General features: G+C 45.2%; 1 protein-coding gene across 2 annotated transcripts in view; it reads left to right on the plus strand.

Annotated features, from left to right (window-relative positions):
• The window catches only part of lmx1bb (LIM homeobox transcription factor 1, beta b), a 41,702-nt gene that overhangs the window by 15,105 nt on the left and 3,001 nt on the right, over window positions 1–23,596 (plus strand). For both annotated transcript variants that reach the window (XM_040196132.2, XM_040196131.2), the window contains 4 exons: window positions 19,971–20,203; window positions 21,936–22,111; window positions 22,614–22,691; window positions 23,060–23,126. In XM_040196132.2, coding sequence (XP_040052066.1) covers window positions 19,971–20,203; window positions 21,936–22,111; window positions 22,614–22,691; window positions 23,060–23,126 — 554 coding nt within the window. The remainder of the gene's footprint in view (window positions 1–19,970; window positions 20,204–21,935; window positions 22,112–22,613; window positions 22,692–23,059; window positions 23,127–23,596) is intronic.

Here is a 23,596-nt window from a genome sequence, read left to right on the forward strand (position 1 = left end):
CCTGGACCCTGCCTGTCCAGTCATTTGCTTGAGGCTGCCGCTTTAAGTGGGAATTATTACTTGAGAGATAAGTATGGAGATAAGCCAGTCGCGGCCTGCAGAGATGTATGAGGTGTCTGAGAGTGTGAGAGGTGCACCTGACCTGGAAATGAATGGTGTGAAGGTACAAGTGCAGCACATGAACCTCCTTTTTCATCGGGCCCTGTCTCGTAAGTGCAACGCCTCAGATCATGACAGAGATATTGAGATGTATTTTTGTGGGAGGATACGATTTTATCTGGTGTTTAGGTTAAAACCATCGGTACTTTTTACATTGTAGTGTGTATGGTGAGAACGTTGCACCTCATCCTTTACTCTTTAAATGTACAAAGTATGTGTTATGCATATTTTAGCCTTTGACTTGAATCAGCATTACTGTCCATAAAAATCTTAAAATTTTATGAAAGGGATGATTCTGTAGAGTCCTTAAAAGCTATTATGATTTACTTTAAAAAAAAGTGTAATCTAAACGTTTATTATCTTCAGCTACATTAAATGCAAATGGGATTCATTGCTTAAGTCAAAACACTATTTGTTCACAATAACAAATACATCATTAAGGAATCGGAGATCCTATTTTTTCTGTTTCTGTTACAGCAAGGTGTGTGGGAGAAACATACATCATGTTTGGTATGTTAAGTCACAGCTCCGAGGCCTGTACCAGCCGTCATTCTTTGAAGTGCCTTTTCCCCCCATCAGGTGAACTCGTGGCCCGTAGCACGATTATATATTAGACGATCCCTCACGTGTGTGAGACCAGAAAGTCGACATGTTACAACGTCGAGTGGAGAACCAACACCCTAACACATTTCAGCTCCAAACATGATGACACTTACATGCCAGAGGAGGTTGCTCATTGGAAGGCAGCCAAAAAAACTAAAAAGAATCCGGGCCCGATCGTTGTGATCCTACACAAAGTCACAAACTACAGGTTGTATCGGTTGGCCTATGACTATTTTTGTGCCAATATGCAAATGAATTACGCCTTCAACAAACCTATTTATATCCAGTGTCCGCACGCTACAACAGTGAGAGACACAAACTAAGGACGAGCGAAGACAAAGAGAGGATCATTCACAGGATCATTGTGTCATTACCTATCTATCACTTTTCTGACTTAATCCATTTTTATTCCTTTCAAAAACCTGTGTGACAGCGTCTCTGCAGCTAACTAGAACATTTCCTCTTATCTGCCAATATTGCTTTTTTTTGTTTCTTTTCCACCAAAAGATTTATTATCAGACAGCCGATTAATGTCCAAGAAGGTCACCCGCTGTTATGATTGAAGCGAGCACTGGTGGTTTGACCCACCGCACGTAGACTCATAGGTGGCCCCGGTCAGCTTGTCAGTCAGGTCGGGTGTTTTCTTTTTTAATCATTTCATCTTTGCTCGGGGGGCTCTCCTGAGACCCCTGCAACGTTTAGCAGTCTGCGGCTCAGGACCCCGGGGCTCGCCTAAGCTCTGCCCGTATCCGCGCTGCCATTATTAGCTCTGCTCTCCAGAGCACGCCGCTCATCTCTCCCCCGAGAGGGCGGCTGAGAAATGAAGCGAGGCTGGCTGGGGCGCAGCGGCGGAGGGCCAATAGCCCGACATGGAACAGTAATTACTCCATTGATATTCCTCACACAATAACACTGTCATCTCTCATTTGCATAACCTCGGCTCTGCCCGCCGCAGCAGATGAATGCGTATGATCTTGTCAGGAGGCTGCAGGAGTTTAGATGGGTTGTGAGCGGAGTTTTTTTTTGCACCTCCTCCTAGGTGCCGTTTATTTTTTCAAACATGCAGGATAAACTGCTTAATTGCGATTAAGTTGGCAGAATGAAAGATTGATCCCCGTTTTTTCCCACCGTTGCGGTCTGACTCGGCTGTCGCTGTGGTATTAGAACATAAACAACAAAACGGAGGGAGAGAGGAGAGACTGTGGTTTGCCACATTGTACGTGAGTCTGCCTTAGAGAACGAGAGTGCGTTGGGGGGGGGGTGTCAGCGGATGTCACAGGGCCCTGTCTCACTCCTCGGTTAATGGCCATTGGTCATAGGCTGTCTCCCCTTTATTTCTTTTGCTCTCCTGCTCTATCCTTCCAGGTCTCCCACTGGAGCAGCGCCCTCAGGCACCGCATCATTTATTGCTGTCAGGAGTCACAGGGGAGAGGAGGGGGAGGAGGGGGGGAGCAGAGAGAGAAAGGAGGTGTGGGGGCTGGGAGGGGGAGTGCAGGAGGAGGGGAGACAGGGAGAAGATGTGCTGCAGAGAGACGCCAATGGAGGCAATGGGGAAAGGCAGCCACGCTAGACTGTCAAATCTCAGCCCGTTGAATATTTAATGGAGCCTGGAGTGTTTATTTAGTTAGCCTGTCGATTTTTACCGCTCTGTCAATAGCGGCTCCCGTGTAGCCTGCTGATGATCTTTAGTGTCTCTTCCCCCAGGAGAGGCCAGGCACTAAATGCAATTATGGATTTTCCTGCACCGCAATGTGTTTGATATTTTTACTGATCTAATTTGCAATCTGGTAGTTTATTGTTTGGCATTTTAGTGGCGCTCAAGTGGCGGGGCAAATTTGATTTCCCCTCATAATTCTTTATAACTTCATTAATGCTGTTAGCACATTGGCACAGATCTTAAATAAAGCTAGAGAATCATTGCATGGATGAATGCATTCCTCATTTTATTGTCTCCTTGCTCCATCATTTTTTTTTTTTTTTTTACTGATTCTGGTTCTAATTAAAAATCATCCTAGTGGTCTTTGTGAAATATGAAATTATAATCCGATTTGAATGTTTCCTCTCACAGAGGCACGCGTACTCAGCCGCACGCCCAGATCTGTTGTGGGCAGGATGAAACCAAATAAAAACAGCGGCATCCAGCATCTTCAGAGACAAATGGCCGCATTAGCAGATGAGCAGCAAAAAGCAACAGAGGCGAAAATAATGCGGGCGATTGCCTCCAAAGAGAGACGGTGTGGCTCTGCGTGTTCCCGTAGAGCCGTAGGATTTCCAGCCCTATGACGGATGTGTTAGTTAGAGGGGCAACATTAGCCCTAATGCTGTTAGCATGTAGCCGTGTGAGTGATGTGCTAGTTAGATGCCCAGCAGTAGAGCTAATGGTGTTAGCGTGTTGAGCCTTCAGAGGGATGCAATCGGTTAGGCTGGTGATGGATGAGTGTCGTGCCGCGGAGGCCTGCGAGCCTCCTCATTCGCCAAGCTGTCGGCTTCTTAAGTGGACGTGCACAATTAGTACTGAAATCAGAGAGCGCTTAATCTGATGGCAGGCTTCGCGGTCGGTCGGGAAAAAATGGCTCATCTAGCCGGTGGTGAGTGAATGATGGCCGCTTAAAAGAGAAAAAAGAAAAAAAGACGAGTCAAAGCGACGTGAGAGAGAAGGCGCTGATACACGTCTTTTTCATTCAGCGCTCCAGCGAAGCTACAGTCAGCATGACGCTGAAACTTGGTCTTGCTTGAGAAAGTATTGATAAAGGAGAGCTTTATTTCAAGAGATTCATCCCACAACGCAAAAAAAAGGGGAAAGCTCTTTAAAAGGATCAAATGAGCCGTTGACACCGCGGTCCTCTGCTGCCGAGGGAATGAATGACAGTTGGATGCTGTTGGATGTCGTAGAAAAAAGAACTCGCCTGCTGGTTCAGGGTAAAGGACATGACACTCTAACACCAAAAGCAAACAAAGAAAACACATCAAAGGCAGAGGTAGTGTAGCTGTGCCTGTAGTAAGTAGTTTACCTCTCATTTTCTTGGTGTTATTCCACATGATGTACCAATGGTTTCCTGGAATGTACACGATGAACAACAATAGTTCACTAATATACATATGTTTTTAGTTTGATGGATATCTATGATCATTTCTTTCCAGACGGTACTGAAAAGCCCTCTGAAGATGCTCAATAACTCTTTACTCTTTAGCTATAAACTACCAACATGGTGATATTATTCTTTTCTATTCTTTTGGAAACTATCTTCCTGAACATCTGCAGTGTTTCCATATGTACTTTCTACAACAGCACCCACTTCGCTTTTATTTGTAGTTACGCTTGCATTTGTCCCATTTGAACAAAACAAATTTAAAAAAAGCATCCTGACAGCAACGATAACTGAGATCTGTCGTCAATTCGGCTGCAGCTTGGTTGCATCCCTCGTGGTTTCAGAGGAGTGCCGACCCTCTCGGCCCCAATCCCAACCACATGAGCAGATAGGAGACATGTTTGCGCTCCAAACAGTGCATACATTTCATTTCCCTTATCAGCTGAGATGACAGGGGGGAGCTAAGCAGAGGAGGATTTCTCTCGGGGAAGGAAATGTCATTTCTCCGTAATAGTTTATGATTCATCCCTCCACCTTTTGACTAAATAATGAGGGATGACAATTAGAGCGAGCCATGAGAGTAAGAATCAAAGGGGTTGAGATTCCCCTTGGCAGAGTCAGGCCCGTCCTCAGTGTGCTCCCACCAAACCGGATCCAGATGTCGAGGTCTGTGCTGCCATAGGCTGCCGACGCACAACAGGCTCTTTCTGCCAGCCAGCAGCCAGCCGGCCTCTCAAGCTCCACGCCGGCAAACGCAAAGTGAGACTCTCTCCCGGCAAGAGCTCGGGACGGACGGAGGCCCCCCGGGCCCCAAATAAAAGGACTCCAGCTTACAGAGCCTCGGGCTGCAAAAGTAGCATATCTTCTGCATGCTGGGATTCATGTAACCGTCCGCCCGGGTCTCCGTCCTCTCTTTGTCTCTGCTCGGCCCTAGTTTGTGTCTCTTCCTGTTGCCGTGCACGCTGGCACCGCATAAGGGTTTTATTAGGCGTAATATATTTGCATGTTGGTCATGTATTGCCAACGGACTGAACAGGTATTGATTAAAATGCGCTTTGATCGTAATCCAACTGTTTTTTTCTCCTGCGACGAGAATAAAGTACAGCCCCTCGGTGGCCTGCGAATCGATGTGTCGGCTGGCGGAGAGCGCGCTGGGGTGAAGTCGTGGGGGTCGGCCGTTGTCACTCAGCCGAATCAATGGTCCGGCCGCGGCGAAGAAAAGGCCAGCAGAGCGCTATTGATATGTTTAACAAATTAGCCCCGATGACGGCAGGTGTGATTGTGAAGCCAGGCTCCGGGGTCAGCTCGTCATATGGTGGCTAACAGACACGATATTGCTGCGTGTCCTGATCTCTCCATTCCCTCACAATGGCATTAGGGGCACCCCAGGGAAATAAAGTGTCCCACTCCCCTATCCCCAGTGCTCTTCAAATTAACTCCCCAGAAGGTTAAGCTCCCCGATTCATAATTATTCAAGCCCCACCAGCACCACCACCCTCTCCACATTCACTCCCCAAACCCCTCTCCCTCTCTCTCCCTCTCTACCTCCCTGCCACTTCTCCTGAGTGGCACTTGGCTTTTTGTGGGAAAGCCCAGGAATTAGATTATATAAGCCTGACCCGTGAATGTACAGCCAGATGACGGGAGCCGGATTGGACTTGATCTCTGCCTGTCTGGCTGTCTCTCTATTCAATCTAGCTGTCTGTCTCTCATTTGGTGTGTTATTGCTTGTGAGCGTCCCTATGGATGAGACGTTTTCTAGCCCGCCGTTATTCCACGATTGCATATACAGCGCTCTCCAAGGAGCGGCCAGTGTCAAGAGTACATCTCACTTGCATGGACATGATTTGAATGATACAAGGTGAGATTGGCCTTCAGTTCTCCCTTGGCGGGCTCGTGTCATTGAATATGTGCCACGGTTAAACAAAAGCTAGTGACTGTTGAGCGTAGAACGAAGCACAGTCGTTCCCAAACTGCAGATGCAACGGCTAAACAGTCTAATTCGCTCACATGATTGCAGTTTGAGGTTATTTCCTCTGAGGGTATTATTTCTTCTTAATATCTATGATCTTAAAAGGAATGTAAGCGGTTGAAAGCAATGCACTATGTTGCTTTTAAAAGCACTTCCATTTGAAATACAGTGCAGAAGGATTATCTATGGTTTTTAGGAATTGTCTGTCCTCTGAGTTCACTTAACTCTGGATTTCACTAGAAAACAAGAGCAGGTTACAATCAAGAGGAGGTAGGATACCAGTGTAGATTTAATTCAAAATATTCCATCAATCTGAATAAGTGTGAAACGGACTCCCAAAAGGCCAGAAAAAGTCCTGAGTGTTTTTATTTTCACTCGCTGGAATTAGAGTAAAGCAGCGGCACCACTGCTGAGGACGTGTGAAATAAACTGTTTATAGTTGTCACTTTTTTCAATCAGTGTAGGTCGTCTGTGGGGGAGCCGTGTGCCTCCAAAGTCAATTGGGCTCCTCTGGAGGCCGAGGTAATGTAATGAGGGAGCGTCCTACTGAGGGCCGGGCTCCTTTTCTTTACAATCACATAATTAATCTCCTGATTCCACAACTCACCATGTCATGACAGATACGTTTGTGTTTGGTGCATAATGGTGAATTGTTCGCCGCTTCCCGCATGCCTTGGTTTTGGGAAACGGTTATAAAGCCCATTTCTTTACAGCCCACTGAGGGTTACATACAAACCAACATTCCCTTTGGGCCCTATTAGGAGACAAAGAGAAACACACACACTTCTCAAGCAGGTACCTTAATAATATGTTGGCAATTTAGATAATGACTGGGAGTGAGATAAACTGAAGTGTGTATTACAGGTAATTGGATCTGCAGTGTTGTTGGCTACCTAAGCATCTTTGGGGTTGTGTGTTGTGGGCTGATTCTTTGACTAACAGGGGGCCACAAGGAGATGGACTTTCAATGATGCATACTTGTGAAGGCTCTCCAGCACACCCGGTAACCACAGCCGAGATATTATCCCCCCAAAACCACTAAATTCATCAGAGGCGGAAGCAAAACGGAACTGGCTGCGGATATCTGGCTCTGGACGCGGCGCGCTTTTACATCGTTTCTCCTCAGATCCCCGGCGCTCGCGAGCACGTCCAGTTAGTCAGAGGATGACAAATACAACACCCGGGGCTGTCAGAATGATCAAGTTGAGAGAGGTTTTTTTTTTTCTTTTTTCTTTTTCTCCAAGGTGAAAGCGTAGAAAAGTTGGAGGCATAATGAGAGTTGTCAAGCCTGGGAGGTGAATTGCAGAGTGTAGCAGGCGGTGGGAGCAACCACAGGATGCCTTCGGGGGCCTGGTGGGCTGGATCTTCTTGGCCTTTAAAAAGATTACCTTGGCAGCGTAAGGAGCAGGTCCACCCAGAGGGTTTAGGGGAAGATAGGCCAAGCAGCCCATTACCAATACAGCAGAGGACCCTCACAAGCTTTATTAATAATCTGATGATGAATCACTACTTTAATTGGACCTTTATAGCTGTTTCCTAACCCCTAGAACCATCTTCTCAATTGTATTTTTAATTGGCTGCTAGTTTGTTTTTATGTCATGCAATAATCATATTTGTTAATGATGAAGTTTTTGTTACTTATTTCATGGAGGACAGGGGTGGATGAATGGGCATCGTAGCGAGTGTGACCACTCTTTAACAAATGCTTTCTTTTTTTCCTCAAAATGCTGAATTTGCAGTGGATCCGCTGTCCTGGATGCAGTCTTAAGACTACACACAGGGTCAAATTTCTCCCACTCCTAATTAGATGAGGGATTGTCTAATTAAATCAAATTCATTATCCACAGCTCTAGAAATCAAGAGGCTCTATTGGAAATAAGGTTAGGCTCCCCCTCATCCATCATGCCTTAACTAACCAATTTACAGCCCTGCCTTTTGCATGAGGCATTATTACCTTGTCATAAACACTTACCTTTAAAAACCTTGAATCAAGCCGTGATATGCTAAGCTTTTATCACATTAGTTTGTGCTACCGTGTCAGCCTCTTTCTGCCTAAGATAAAGTAGGCTCCGAATAATTGTATTAGCCACATTAGGCAGAGACAGTGCAAACGACTGCTATTTAAAGCTGGCTGATGATTCTCTGTAATTAAGACGCAGCACGAGGAAGCCAAGGCGGTGCTCGTGAAAAACGACTCCGACGTCACTGTCTTAAGAGCGGTAACTGTACGCTCGGCAACGATGTCTCAATACTGCAGCTGTGGGTCACGAGTCAATCTGCATCCATTGTCTAGCAAACACAAAAAGCTACTATCATCATCATCATCATTCTGGGCTCGGTTGATTTATCCGAGCGGACATTCATCGTACGGTTTGTGTTTGGTGTTACTGAAGCCGAAAGTGATTAAAATTCTGTATGTAAATAAAGTGCCACGGCACTGTTTGGATCTTTGAATATTTCTATCGGATTAGCGGATGTTTAGCATGTGAATAGTACAATAAAGATGCGACAATGCTGTTGCTTGAAATTTATAACAGTCTACCATAGGGCCACAAGCCTCTTCAAATGCTGCACGGTGGTTGAAACACATGAGGCCTGTCCCCCGATCTGTGTTTGAAAGTAAATTAGTAAGCTCCATTCTAAAGCCAGGGATAGCAATAGGCCAAGAGCCGTGATTTGTTGGCAGTGTATATTACAGCCCGCGTAAGGGAGGGAGGGATCAGAGGAGTGTGTGTGTGTGTGTGTGTGTGTATGAGGCATTGGACAGGGGGCCTTATCACTCAGTGTTTACTCGCAGTAAATTGAGTTGAAATAATAGCCTTTCTCCGAGGCTAAACAATGGAGCAGGCTGCAGGCCGAGGGCCCACGCTGGTGCAGAGCTGGTCTGCGCCACTTCAAAATGAAAGGCTGAGCCCGGGGCCACGGGGAGGAGGAGCAGTGTGTGGGTGTGTGGGTGTGTGTGGGGGGGGGGGTGGTTGCCTTTATGCGGACGGCTACACCAGTCACAGAACAGACACCCCTCTGACAGGCACCTGGGTAGGACAACGGGGAGAGAGGAGCGCTGAGCTGGGAGGGGGTTGGACTGATGAGGCCTCGGGGCGCTGTCATTAGGTCGGTGGTGGAAAGGAAGATGACTGCCCCGAGGACAGGGGAGCGACAGGTCCCCGGGGGGAGGGGGGGGGACCGGGGGACCTCTCATTCCCCCCGGGTCTGCACTGGGACTGGTGGGACGTGTCGGCCTGTTCGCCCCCTCCAGCTTCAACACGCTCACATAACCTCTGGCTATGGCTGAGCTACGGGAGCCTAACCTGCAGAGAGAGAGAGAGAGAGAGAGAGGGTGTGTGTTTGTGTGAGTGGCAGGCTGAAAGAGAGAGAGCACATGCATGTCGTGCTCACACCCTCCTGGGCCATTGTTTCTGCGTGTGTGCGCTTCAGCTGCACCTCAGCTCTGCCTCTTGCCCTTCATTCATCATTCTGCAACATAAAGTGCTGCCACAGCATTATAGAAACAGCTGCTTTTACCAGACAGCCGCAGAGAATGGGGCTGCTCCCCGGCACACAAAGACGCTCCTGGACCTAAAGAGAGTGTAAAATTGGTGTGTGAATACAAAGCCTTTCCCTCGCTGAGAGGGCTGACCACGGGTGTCACTGCGGCGGGAGACATTGTCATCGCCTCTGAAGACAAATAAGCATCCATATCGGCCCGATCATGTGTACAATGAGTGGCAGGGGCACCAGTGAGGTTGGCGGCGTTGTTCACGGCCAAATATGCATAACTACAGCTGCCGCTCGGTTCGCCTCATTTGAGAATTCGTATCGGGCCGTTTAACCAGGCCATGTATGTATGACTCCTCCGGGTCGGGGCACCTGTATCCGCGCGGGGGGCAGGGGGGGGGCGGGGGAGGGGGTGGTACGGTGCAATGTCAATTTATTGAGTCACGGGATAAAGCGGGGAAAACAAACCATGTCGGGGCTCTGTTAGGGGTCATAATGCAGTCACTGAAGGGCCACGGCGAAGATCAGTGAGTTGACGCGAGGTAAGCGCCGCGGGGCCATGCAGATCCGCCGTCGGTTGGGGACCAGACATGCCGTGCCTTGCTTCGCCATTTCATTTTGTGCCTCGAAGGCTTCACAGCGAGAAAAGGGAATTTTGCCCAACCGGTTCTCTTCCAGCTGCAGAGATAAGATTTTTAAACCACGCAAATCGCATGACAGTGTGCGCGGGTGTGTGGGAAAGACAGACGGCGGGAGCGAGAAAGGGCTTCAGAGAACCCCCTGTGCCAGACCTCCTGGGGCCAAATGCATGCTGGGAAGCTTGAAGACGTGAACAAAATAGTTTCACAGTAACAGTATCTGCTACAATGCAAGGAGAGTTTTTCTTTCAAGATCAAACACACAAACGCACACATACACAATGCAGGTTGCAGCACGTCCAGACAATTCATTTATTGTTCTTTTAGGAACTTATGTGAAATCTGTATAGCGCAGATAAAAAAAGATGTTGCATGCTTAAACAATGTACTCTTGTTCTTCGTAGTTCAGATTCAACAATAGTTTCCCCTGCAAATCCTGAGGATGCCATATAACCATATAAATAAATCAAATATGTTACGCCAGAAATAAATGTCAAATATATGTTAAAATGATTCTGCAGTAAGTTGTTTGAGAAAACCTTGCATAAGTATATAATATATAAATATACCATTATATATATATTTTTTATATCATATTATATTTTTTTGACTATCAAAATGTACTTGGTTATGGTGGAGCTAATTTTATATTCTTTTTTCTTTTAAATAAATACAATAGTGTTTTTTATTTAAAGTCTGAAACAAATGCAAGCAAGTACCTCAATTTCACTTGAAGCACCGTAGTAAGTGTATTTAAGTATTCTGCAATAATAGTCATTTATATCTAAGCGTTTATCAACACAGTTTTCTCTTTATATTTCAGATTTAGTAATTATTGGTGGGTAAATGAAAATATACAAATGGAAATCCAATTTGTGCAAAAATTTGATAATATAAAGTAAGAGAAATCGGTGTCTAATTTGAATTAGAACTAAATAGCCTATTACTGCATTTGAATTCTTATAATATAAATATAATTAAAGTAAATGAGTAATAAGTAAATTGGGGGAAAATTAATTGGATACTAACCCTACTTTTACTTTTAACAACTTGTTAACTACGTGATTGTTTTCTTGTTACTTGCTGTGATTTGAAACCTCTCCACTTCAATCTCACTGCGTCAGAAGTAGCTGAGTGACCCCTGATAAATTAAAATATAAGCAGCACTCAATGTGATTCTTGAGTAGAGCTTCATCATTTCTTCGGGTGACTCGCTCAGCAACGCACCCTTAAAAAAAAAAAAAAAATGATGACGATGATGCTAAATGACCTTTCCGTCCCCGTCGACCCAAACAAAGATCCCTGGAATTTGTTGGTGGTCTCAATAATGTAGAGGATGGTCTTTAGTGAAACAGCAGGTTTTTGGTTTGCTCTGCGGTGTATGTGCGCCCCTCTGTCTGTTTGACACATTCCAACACTGCAGCCCTCTCCTAGGCTCCTAACTACCAGCCAGTCGCCATGGTTACAGCCATACATCCACGCCAGCCCCTCGCACTCAAAGACATATTTGTTTGGCTAGTGTAGCTACGTTCCTGACAAAAAAACACAGCTTTTTAGCATAACACCTGCTAATCTTGGGATTTAGCTCTTTGAAGAGGATTGCTGATCAGAAATTCAAATATATTATTTGAATGCTAATCTGAATGTTAATCCCTGGCCCCTGGGTCTTAAAGCATCCTGTCTTTCAATAACAATGTTTATTTTTCATTTGCTTTCCTTTTTTCATTTTCTCTCACACACAACCCCCCTCCCCCTACTACCCACAAACCCTTATTTTGTGCTACTCCCCCAAAGGGCTCTCACGGATGGACTCATCTTTTAAAGTATGCGTCAATGATGCTCCTATAGACGTGGATTATTATTATCGAGGGTTTAGATGAGAATTGAAATTGCCCAGGTTCAAAATATTGGTATTGATCCTGCATAATTGATGCATCAATTTGCCTCTTTGAAATGTAATAATAATTTTATGTCCATCCATCAGGAAAAAAAGCACCACTCATCCTGTAGTTCTTGTCTCTTTTCCTCCTCAATTGCTTTGCCATGTCCCTCGATGTTATCTGCATCACTGATGTCTGATTGTTAACAACTGAAGGAGATGAGTGGGTGGCTGATCTGGGTGTCCTTTAAATTAAGTTCTTGTGCAGATAAATAAATGCTAAACAAAAAGGAGAAGATAATGAAAGGCAGACAAGACCAAAACATATACATCCTTATAAAAACCTTTACTGCTTATTGACTTGTCTGAGTTGTTAACATGGTGTACATTACTCTGTAATTGCTCACTGTATATCCTGATCCTGTCCAAAGACTCGAGCCGGCCTGGTCTTCTTTCCTTTGCCTCGGTTAAGACGCAGAGAAAGAGAATCAAGGGCAGCAGGATCACAGACGCATGAATCCGGATCTTGTGAAAAATGTCTAATTCCTAGTTTGCCGCACATCACCCCCCACCCCCCAAACTAATTTTGGGCTTAGACTGGATCTCTGTTAAATAAACAGATCCCCCTCATCCTACCAGCCTCCATCACAATGATCTCCAGATCATCTCTGGCCATTAAAACACTGGGCAAACACTTTACTTCACACCAATATACTGAAGAGCGGAGGAAGAGAAAAAGCACACAAGGGCTTTTCCAGTCTTTCCCAGATTGTCTCTCTTTCTCCATTGCTACCTATTAATCCAGTATCTTTCAGCGCTGGTAAACTCCTCAAGATGGACATTGCTTGGTTCACGGTGGAATGGGGTCAAGCTCCAACGGCCTCCGCACAGAGCTGTGGAATTTTTCATTAGTGCACAGCTGGGTCACAAGTGGCTCCAAAGCCGTCTTAATATTGTGTAGCCCCACAGATTAGGAGCGGAGAAAAGAAGCCAAAGCGTGATGCTCTCCACCAGACCCTGTCTTTGCATATTTGCAGACTTGTGCTTTAGAGCACCTCATATTACTGTTTGTTTTATTTCTTAGACCCAGAACCTCTGGGTCAATAGTAATTATAAAGCCCTCCAATCCAAATGTTGTTATTTAACCATTCCAGCGCTGAATCTTTGTAAGAAGAGTCCATTTATTTTCTTACAACAAAGAAAGTAGAGTATGTTAGCGTTACTTACCCTCCCTTCATCAATTCACCTCGTTTTTGAGAACGTATTTTGACCATAATTAACCATATTTTCCCATAAGCGTGACGATTTCTAGTCTCATTTGAGACATTTGAGAAACCTTGTGTATCTGTGGGCAGCTACAGTCACCCAAAGCTCTGTAGCATGTGAAGGCCATTACACGTACATTGTACTCTCAGAACGGAGACCCAGTGATAGGAATATATAAAATGGGTGCAGATGATTTTACAGGAGCTGTCTGGGGACATTTTTAGTTTTCTTTTTAACGTTTTGCTTTTAGAGGCACCGTGTTGTCAACACGTCGCACATCCGGCGGTGACGAACCGTACAGCTGAGCTCTTTATAACAGCCCGGTCATTCACTGTCTCTTAATTTATTTGTTAAGGGACGTAAAAAAATAAGCAGAAAAAAGCCTTCATGAAAAAAAACAAAATCCTAGCAGACACATATCTGTATAACTGTTGCTCAGTATCATTTGTTGTGAGCACTCAAAACTGAGCCTAAATGCAATGTTTTACTTATTTTACATACTCAGGAACACCAGCTGTCCAAACAGCATCATGTGTGCCTGCCTGCTTACTCTTGTATTTAGATGTGTACTTAGCCTCCTCTGCTGCCCAATTCACTGTCCTTTTCACTCCGTGAGCTTTGTTCTACCTGTGTGGCTGGTGCAGGATTACTTCCACGCTGTTTTCCTTGTGACTCATTAGCAGACGCATCGGTCGCCTGATGCTGGAAGACGTTTTCCGGTGCGCCTCTGTTGCTCTTGGAGCTCTACACGAACACGCAGTATCGTTTGCATTTGTCGTGTTTCATATAAAGTAAAGCAGAGCAGCCGATCAGTTACACCCCATCAGAAGTCAGAATGCACATTAGCGCCTTGTCCTCTCCAACCTGTGTTCCAGTGTTGAGTAATCTGGGAAACTCACAGCTCGGAGGAATGAGATCATTTGAATAACGACTTAAGGTTTTGGATTTCTTTGTGCAGCTGCGTGTGCGCCGTTATGTACAGATATGCCTGACATGTTCTTCTGGTCGGGGACGCGTCTGAGGAGCTTCGCATTCCAGCACATGCCGTCGAAATAAAGCGGCCACGTTTATCCTCCCAATAACGGACGTGCAGGACGAGAACCGGGAAACACCTCCAGACTAACTGTAACCAGTGTCTATTTACAGATTCAGCAGCTACTACTAAGTGTGCTCCCTCTTGAGATGTAGGGCAGGTGCGTATGCAAACAATAACGCACCGAACACCATCGTCTTTGCCATGCCGAGTGCAAACGGCTCGTCTTATTCCTCCCCTGTGAGCTTGCAGGCAGCCGGGAGCCGCGCTTCAGTGCGGGGAACAAGCAGAACCCTGTGGCCAGAGCCGCGAGAAGGCACCTTTGGGCTGTTAGTGGTGTACACATCTCGCGTTAATGTGTTTTACTTTTACCTGCTGGGAGTTTAATTAAAAAACAAAGAGCCTCAATTTAAAGGCCATTATTATGGTAATGTAGTAAGCACCGGATGGTGATTAAGCAGCTTTTAGAGCTGACTGGAGCTGGCCCTTGGGAGCAGAAGGATGGCACTTTTTATTTGGCTTCATTATTCTCCATGAATCTATGCTCCAGAGAGAAATGCTGATTCTTAGAAACAGGGTCAGCTACTCAGATCTTTCTATGGAGGCAGAATTATCAGGCCCGCTTTTTGTGATGCGCTTTTGACGCAGTCCGAAATTTTGTTTTAAACCTGGTGGATGAAGAATTAATCAGGAAATGCTATTTCAAACATGCACGTCCATTGTGTTAAAGTAAAGCGTTTCATGTCTACTTTTATAATCCGTCCCTCTGCAGGAATTCAAACTTCAGCTAAATTTAGGTTGCTGTTTCAAAACCATTGTCCTCAGCATCTAGTGCCCGCTGCTTCTAGAGGAAAACATAGCAAAGTACTTTTCATGACGAAGGTTTAGCTTAACATCTGGGCATCAAATGTTTTTCCTCTTTGGCAGAAGCTTTTAATACTGTTTCTAAGAACCAATTTTCACATGCTAGGACGTGTCTCATGAGGAGCTGAGAAGTGGGAGTTCAAAGTCCTCTTCTGCTACGGAGATGTTTGTAGAATTTATAGACAACAAGATTACACCTGAGAATTTAAAGGAAATTGCTCTCATTTAATGTTCAAATTCATTTGAGTTATGTGAATAAAAAAATATTTTACTGCCATAAAATAAGCAGATGCCACTCTCATATCCTTTTGGTAAATACAGGGCTACCGCCAAAAAACCACATAGCTTAGCTTATTTTAGTTCAGTTTAGTTTAGCTTAACTTACTGGAAACACGTTACAAAAGAAACAAAATGTTTGAACCCACACTTTAACGTCTTTAATCATGTTTTGTTATTCATACAAAAGCCAAAGTGTACTTTAAGAGTTGCTGGTAGGCGTCCTGTGTTACCGTCAGACAACGCCATGTTAGCTGAACCCGCGTCGGAAGTCTATATGCTAAGCTAAGCTAACGGACTACCATTATATTAACTGAACAGATATGGGAGGGCTCCCCAAGCTTCTAATATAAGTCATGGCAAGAAGGCAAACAAGGGTATTCCCTATTATTAACAGCAACATCTGTTTTCAGTTTTAATGCGAAGCTAAGCTAATTGACTGAGCGGATACAACAGTGCATTCACCTTCACCTAATTCCTTCACCGATTTCCTCAAGAATCGAACTGTTCTGTCAAAACTACCTAGGAAAATACCTCATGCCGATTCCAGATGATGCCCCTAAACCAGGAGGTATCGAGCGTGTGCGTTTGACCGATGGCTCCACGCGCCCTTCCTCTTGCCCGGAGGCCCTTTTCTGACCTGCCTCCCGGACCTCGTCTCTCACCTCTGCCCCGATTGGCACGGCCACAGGTTTCCTACTCCGACACAAGAGCCTATCTTCAAAGTAATAGCTTCCAGCTGCTGCCTGGATAATCCTCATCCCCTCTGTCTTTGAAGGGATGCGGTGACATAATAGCTCGGGCTATTCTTCCCTAAATCGTTATGCTGTTTCTCACAGTGTTGTTTAATAACTAAAGGTGGAGGTGAGATTGTTGCACGTGTTGCTAAATGTAGCATGATTATCAGGCTCCAAGAGCAGCTGCACCCCTCCTCCCCCCCTTCCCTCTCTTATTCTTCCTGGTTTCTTTTATCCTGCCCAGTCCTCCTGGTGATTATCGCTGTGGCAGAAGCATTACATGTAATGTCTGGAGAAGGGAAATCATCGGCAACATGTGGGGAGCGCTTAAGATGTTGTCACATTTTAAGTTGCCAGTAATCTCTTCAAAGAGGGAGTGCAAAGTTCTCCAAAGTGCCTGGAAAACGATGCAAAGAAGAAGAAGAGCAGCATTGAGGCCAAAGTCTCACATCCACACTTGGCTTGTCTGAAGCCCCTAATGGCTTTTGTCTTCTTCATAATGCTCTTTTTACTCGTGCATTTTCTACAAACACAGCAGCGTTACAAGCCTCAACAGTGTGATGATCTGTCACAGAGAGGAAGAGGGACCGATAGATAACGCAAGACAGGACAGACAAGGGATTACAAGCATATGGACACAGGATTAAAAAGAGGGACGTAATGATTCCCTCGGGAAGATGGTATGTGCCGAGATGTGCTCTTTTTTTTTTCATTTATGACTCCAGTTCTGGGGAGGCCTTCGGTAAATATTGACACTTGTCTCTGCTTGAGATGCGGCCATTGATCCGCGCAGGAGGAGTCTCATCACTTGATCTGTGCGCTCAGGTGTGGGAGGAGGAAAATGCAAGAGCCGGGGACGGTGGTTGTCATGCTGGTGGTCTTCTTTGTGGTGTCTTTCACACAGAGAGAGACTAGCTTAAAAGGAGTCGAGCAGCTTGCCTCCGCGACACTGGGAGTCATGTTACCCGAGCAGCTGAATGTCCAGAAAGTGGGTTTTGGGTGAAAGCAGGTCTTAGTGAAAGGTCACCGGGATCAAGTAGAGCCGGAACGTGGTAAATGATCTCACGAATCACTTCAAGTCTGATTCCGCACACCTACAGCACTTTGATATATCTAATGTCCCGATACGCTTCAACGGAGCGGTAATTCTTTGCATGTACACAATCACACATGAAAATCATCATTCACATCATCTCCTCTTGCCCCGTTGGCCTGGTCCTGAGACCACTAATCAGGTAATGTCGGGGAGGTTGAATGGCGTGCCTCCCCCTGGTCAACCTTCACTGCTCACACAGTGGTGTTGTTTTAAAGAGCATTCTTTAGCGGCTGAACTTGGAAAGGTATTAAAGTGGGATTAGGCTCCTCCACAATCCACTGCTTGTGTCATTCAGGGAGTTTGTGTTCTCCACTCCCCACAGCCACCTCCCCACTCCTCCTCTGTTTGATTGTGGCTAGCCGCAGGAGTGGGACTGACTGTGCCTTTCAAAGGAGAGGGGTAGGGTTAAATCCCTAGTCCACTGCTCCCTGCTAATTCTCCTTGTTCCTTAGAGAAGGATTTACTTCTGCTGCCAGCTTCTCAAAGGCCTTCTCTGCCCATCCGAAAAGTCGCCGTTGCCTTCCTGTGGAGGTGTGGTTGCCATAGAGGGGGCGTCACGCATGGCTATTCCATCTGAACCCCGCTGATAATGGGGACCGGGGACTGAAAACAGGCAGAAAGTCCGGATTAGACCCGAGGACAAAGCAGGACAGGAAGATTCCAGAAGGGACGAATAGGAATTACAGCAGCAAAAATAATGCAAAGTGACAGAGAGGGGAAATAGAAAAATAATGGCTTACAAGATTAGACGCGGCGAGGAGAAAGAAGAAAGGAAAGAGGGCTGAATGAGAATGTTTTCATCGGGATGAGAAGATTTGAGAGAGCGGTCGTAGGTGAATGCGGAGCCCTGGACGTATCAGGGCCGCGCTAACAAGTCATTTCCTCAACTTTTTGCTCTCTTTCTTAACCCTAAGCCGGCAATCATTAGCTAAACATTAGAGTTGGAGCTGGGAAGTCGTCTTGACAGATTCATCACCTCTTTTCCCTGATCCCAGCATGTAACACACTAATCCCTCCAAAAACTAGAAACAAGTCCCTGAATGTTCTATTTATCCCGAGAAGAGTTTATCCAAGATTTCCTCTTTCAGTTTTTATTTTATTTTATTTTTCTTTTATTATCAGTGTTGTTCTTGTCTTTCGTTTTTTAGCGTCCAAACTCAGAGGTTTGTTTAAGGTTGAGGTTGTCAGATCACTTAAACTACAACCGTGCTTGTTTGAAAAACAGGCCAACATTTCATTTTCAAGGGATTATCATTGAAGTGTTTTCCATAGTTGAATAATAATCTATACTTATTGTAATAAATGAAAGATTAAAGGATTATAGGAATCCTGTGAGTGCCAGCCTCTGATATCTTTTTTTTTTTTTTGTTGCCGCTACATGATGGTTAAAAACTTTTGTTGTGTGCCAGACGCAGGGCGGAGTCAGAATAGTTGGATCTAGTACAATAATCCCAAAACTGATTGGATGTAATTAAGATAACACAATGCTGCATAGACAACAACAAAAACAGCACTATCGTGTTTCCAGCGTGCATACAGCTGCACACACACACATGCACTTACACACATGCACGCACGCACACACACACACACACACAGACACACACACACACACACACTCGCTATCAGTACTCAATCAGCACCTATAACAACATTACCATAACAAAACCATCCTTTGGTTCCCCTCCGCTCATATTTACACATGACGTTCATCACTATCGCTCATCCCGGTCCTCAACCAGCAGATGATGTCAATTGCTCCTTTTTGCTGCCCCTGCACAATGAAATAGATGTTCACCACAAATAGATAGGCGGCTGCCAGCTGTCTTGCAGACCGGGGCAAACAACGAGACCACTAATAAATCCAGCTTTACGGCTGGACAAGATCAACCACACTCCCTGCCTTCCTGCTCCCATTTAATGTGGCTTCTTCTGGACAACAGAGAACAAATTAAATGCCTCTCAGTCACCAATAAAACAATGCAAACATCTCCCTGAAAGGATATAAAAGAAGATGGAGGTGTTGTGGAGGAAATGGTGATAGAGGCGGCGCTGCGCCGCAGACAGTGAGCTGAAATGTGAGCGGACCAGAGGGCAGCCCCCAGTAGTCAGCAATGAGTCACGGCCTCTGATATGGGATCCGATGCACATAGAGCGTCGCGCGTACGAGAGAAACCAGCAGATTGACAGCGACGGCTTGATTGGGATCATCGGGTTTCGGGAATCACTGCATGAGAACACGAGCCAGCCGCCTGTAGATTTGTAGGAAGGTCCGGTGACCGAGCTCGTCTGGAATCCTGCTGAGCCGGACCCCCCGTGGAGAAATCATAACGGACGAGTTGCTGCAAACAGGAGTCACCTCCTTGACTATCTGCAGGATCAGCGAGCCAACTGGACTCTTTATGAGCAGCTCAAAAAAATGCTTTCGGGACAAAATAAATCCACAGGAATGATGCGTTCTAGGGCTTATTATTTCTGACCGCCATTTGAAAGAGAAAGAGCGTGTTGTGTCTTTTCTTTAAAGTGACACAGTCTCTCTTTAAAGCAATCCTCTGTATCCTTTGCTTAACAGCAGCCATTGTGTTGACACAATGCGGTTAAAGGTTAATGAAGAGTGCCAAAGTATAGTTTGCTATAGTATCAAAAAAGAGCCTTGAGCATTATCTTTTTAAAGTTAGCTACCATTAGCCGCCGTGAGCTACTTGTCATGCCAGACCAAGGAAGTTCGATGCAACAAAACCACACAATTTCATTTCTCAATGTAGAAAATAATGAATTCTCTATTTCTTCTCTCAGAGGAAGTTTTCTCGTATAACCACATCTCTTCCCCTGTCATCATCCCTTCTCTCTTCTCACCCTACAGGTTGTTTGCAACCAAGTGTAGCGGCTGCATGGAAAAAATTGCCCCCACGGAGTTTGTGATGCGCGCCCTGGAGTGCGTCTACCACCTCAACTGCTTCAGCTGCTGCGTGTGCGACCGGCAGCTGAGGAAGGGCGACGAGTTTGTCCTGAAGGAGGGTCAGCTGCTGTGCAAAGTCGACTACGAGAGGGAGAAGGACTTACTCAGCTCGGTCAGCCCGGATGACTCAGACTCAGGTGAGCCCCCCCCCGCACCCTCTCGCACCAGAGCGAGATCAACACGCGGGTGTCATCGTCATATGGCAACGGGGTGTTGTATTCTGTATGCGGTGTTCCGTCACAGTGGAACCAACGCACACATCCTCCACAAAAGGATCTGAACTAAATCAAACTGGGTTTTTTTTTAGTTGATTGATATTAACGCAAGAAATAAACAACGTCACGTCGTCCCAAAACGAGTTGCCGCCTCATTTCGCTGAGCGTTTGAGATTATTCAGAGATATCGCATGTGCAGCCAAGGCCATAAAAAAAGGTACAAAACATGGGTCTATCTGCAGTTGTTCAATGGCTGACTTTGCAGCATTCTAATTCAGGCGCAGGCGCTGGTTTTATGATACAGTAGGAAGTGGAAACAGGACGAAGCCAAGCCACCCTGTATTAATGGCTCTCCATGCGTGAGCTGGATCTGGTGCTGGAAAGAATTAAATCACTGTATCATGGTGAGTGACAGAGGGATTTGGGGCCTTTCTGCAGAAAGCCTGTGCCTCCGCTCTTATCAGCTCTAGTGTTCCTCGCCTATAGCCTGCACACACAATGAGGCACCTCGCCAAGCCTCACTGTTCACCGCCATCTGGCTCACATTTAAACATGCACAAAAGCGGGGAATTTGTCAAATACATCTGTGCCTGTGTCAACTTTTGTCAACTTGTGGGAATATTTGCTCTGCGTCTTCCTCGTCGGGTTGTGTCACAGTGCGTCACACAGGCACGTCCTTCGTGCACGTCTCCGGATGTCAAGATGGAGAACCATTCTCACACGAACAGAGGTTAACCGTGACTTGTGGCAGACAAAATGTGGGTTTTCACTGCAGAAATGGAGAGACTTATCAGAACCAGACAACGGGAGGAACTGAGCCATCATGTGCTCTTCCCTTGTTAGCCTCTAGACCCCCAAAAAGCAGGAAATAGTTACTTTCAGCCCCATGCACAGCTAATCCATGTTTTATTATTCAGTTATTTTCATGTTATGTTTACACGGTGCGGAATGTATTTAATACTAGTATTGAATTAGGTAACCCATATTACATTGTGTCATGCCGCGAAAAGTCTAATCAAAAGCCAAAAATTATAATGAATTTGCACTTAATCAGAGTTTCACATTGTTTTCAAACGTCAAAAGTATTTTCTTGAGAAATCAGAAAATGAAACTACATTTTAACGGTACACTGTAGGATAAACGGTTGACTCAAAACTGTAATGTCCAACTGCAGACAGTAAACATCTCGCAATCCATAGGAAAATTGTCAATATTTTAATGTCTGAAATAAATAATAATAGATTACTGGGTTTTTGGTTTCTGAAATGTACTCGTGCTTGGTTTTTCAGTTTTGCACTTGACGTAGTGTTCTTATCAAAGATGGATTTAGTGTAAATCAGACAAAGCTGAGGGCAATAAATTACAAGTGACGCAGTGTCCAGTTTAATGACAAATGTGCACATTTAACTGCGTTCGCCCAGAGCAAGAGCTGCAGACTCCTGTAAGGCTAATCGTACATGTGGCCTTTTCCTTTTGTAATAAATTGATAACAAAGTATGAAAAACACATGTGTCCTTTGATTATGCACTTGTGGTGTGTGAATATCCCGGAATGGGGAAGAACGAAATGTATTAATCAGCAGACTGTCACTGACTTAAGGGTGTAGCTGGTTCAAGCTTCGGCTGATGACACAGAAAAATGTCTCTCTCCGCAGAGAAAAGCGACGACGAGGAGTTGGATATCAAGCAGGAGAAAGGCATAGGAGGCCAGGGGAAGGCTGATGATAGTAAGGATCCCAGGAGACCCAAAAGACCACGAACCATCCTGACCACTCAACAGAGGCGCGCCTTCAAGGCCTCCTTTGAGGTGTCTTCAAAACCCTGCAGGAAGGTAAGCCAAAGCATAAATAATCTGTTAGCAAATTGGAACATTTTTGTTCTTATTCCCTGGTCTGTCTTTGGGGTGTTGTTTTTTTGGGATGCTGACCACGATCCCTACAGTAGTTTTGCAAATAAAATTCTCAAGTTAAAACAAGGTCTCCCCCACCCCGAGGCTGCGCTTTGAAGTGGCGAGCAGCACTCTGTTCTGTGTTAACTGAGGCGGGCTGGTGTAACGCAGACAGCGTGCACCGAATGTCACACTGAGATAGCGGAGCGGCCTCCGTAGACCGGGGCCTAAAAAACAGGCGCCGCACCCGCTCCAGGACTTTGAAGAGGCAATAACCCGAGAGGTCCAGAAAGACCTCTGTATTCATTCAACAGTTCAGTGAAATCAAAGCAAATCAAAGAAGCCTACGTGAAGGATATGTTGAGGAGGCAAAGTAGTTCAGCGTGCCGTGAAATGTTTCGTTTTCTTGTGCGATGCTGGAAATCTTTTGTGCCGACGCTTTCAGGTGAGGGAGACGCTGGCTGCAGAGACAGGACTCAGCGTTCGGGTGGTGCAGGTCTGGTTCCAGAACCAGAGAGCTAAGGTGAGAGCGGCTACTAAATTAGGCTCTGCGTCCACGTACAACAGCCTTGTTCCATCTTCGAGTCCAGCTAATAAATCACCACAACTATGCGTGTTAAACTTATCACTGCATTCCTTTCTCAAATGTAGGAAAAAAAAGAAAAAAGCACAAGGAGTTGCAAATCTCGCTCACTCTTGCATTAAATGTCTACGCCCTCCTCTTTTCTGATTATTATCTTGTGAAAACCTTTGATACTTGACAATGAAGTGCACTCAGAGAGAGATTTTGTGCAGTTCATTTGAGGGTGAACAGCGAGGAGCATCCTTTTTAAATTAAAGAGCACATGTTAGTTTTGGGGGTTCCTCACAACTTTGACTCCTCCGTTTCAGATGAAGAAGTTGGCAAGAAGACAGCAGCAACAACAAGAACAACAGAATTCTCAGAGACTTGGCCAAGGTACGAGACTTCACTTACCCAGACCAAACAATGGAAGATCATCCTCTCAAAGCTCTTTCTCTGGGAAACTATTTAGTAACTATATTCCTATTTTGGACCTTTGAAAACCCTGTTTTGCTCACTTTGTTTTCTTATTGTTGGTTAATCTGGTTGTATCAGCTTCACTGTGCAGAGTTTGACACTAGAAGGGAGTGAATGTATCTGTGCTTACCTTAAATCTAAACGGTAATTCAACCAGCAGAGAATATTGGTGCCGCATGAAAACTGCAATCAAGAGAATAAGAATAAGTTGATGTTAGTTCAATATATATTACTCAGGTAGCAGAGAAATGCTATGCGATATAACACATATTAGAAGGTAGTCTTTCTTTGTTTCAAATTAATATAGTGCTTCTTTAATCTGTAAATATGAGTTGCATTCTGTTCAACACTGAATAACACCAAAATTGAGAAAGTCTCCCTGGAAAGCA

The sequence above is a fragment of the Gasterosteus aculeatus genome, chromosome 13 (genome assembly GCF_964276395.1).
Source record: "Gasterosteus aculeatus chromosome 13, fGasAcu3.hap1.1, whole genome shotgun sequence".
In the NCBI taxonomy this organism is placed as follows: domain Eukaryota; kingdom Metazoa; phylum Chordata; class Actinopteri; order Perciformes; family Gasterosteidae; genus Gasterosteus; species Gasterosteus aculeatus.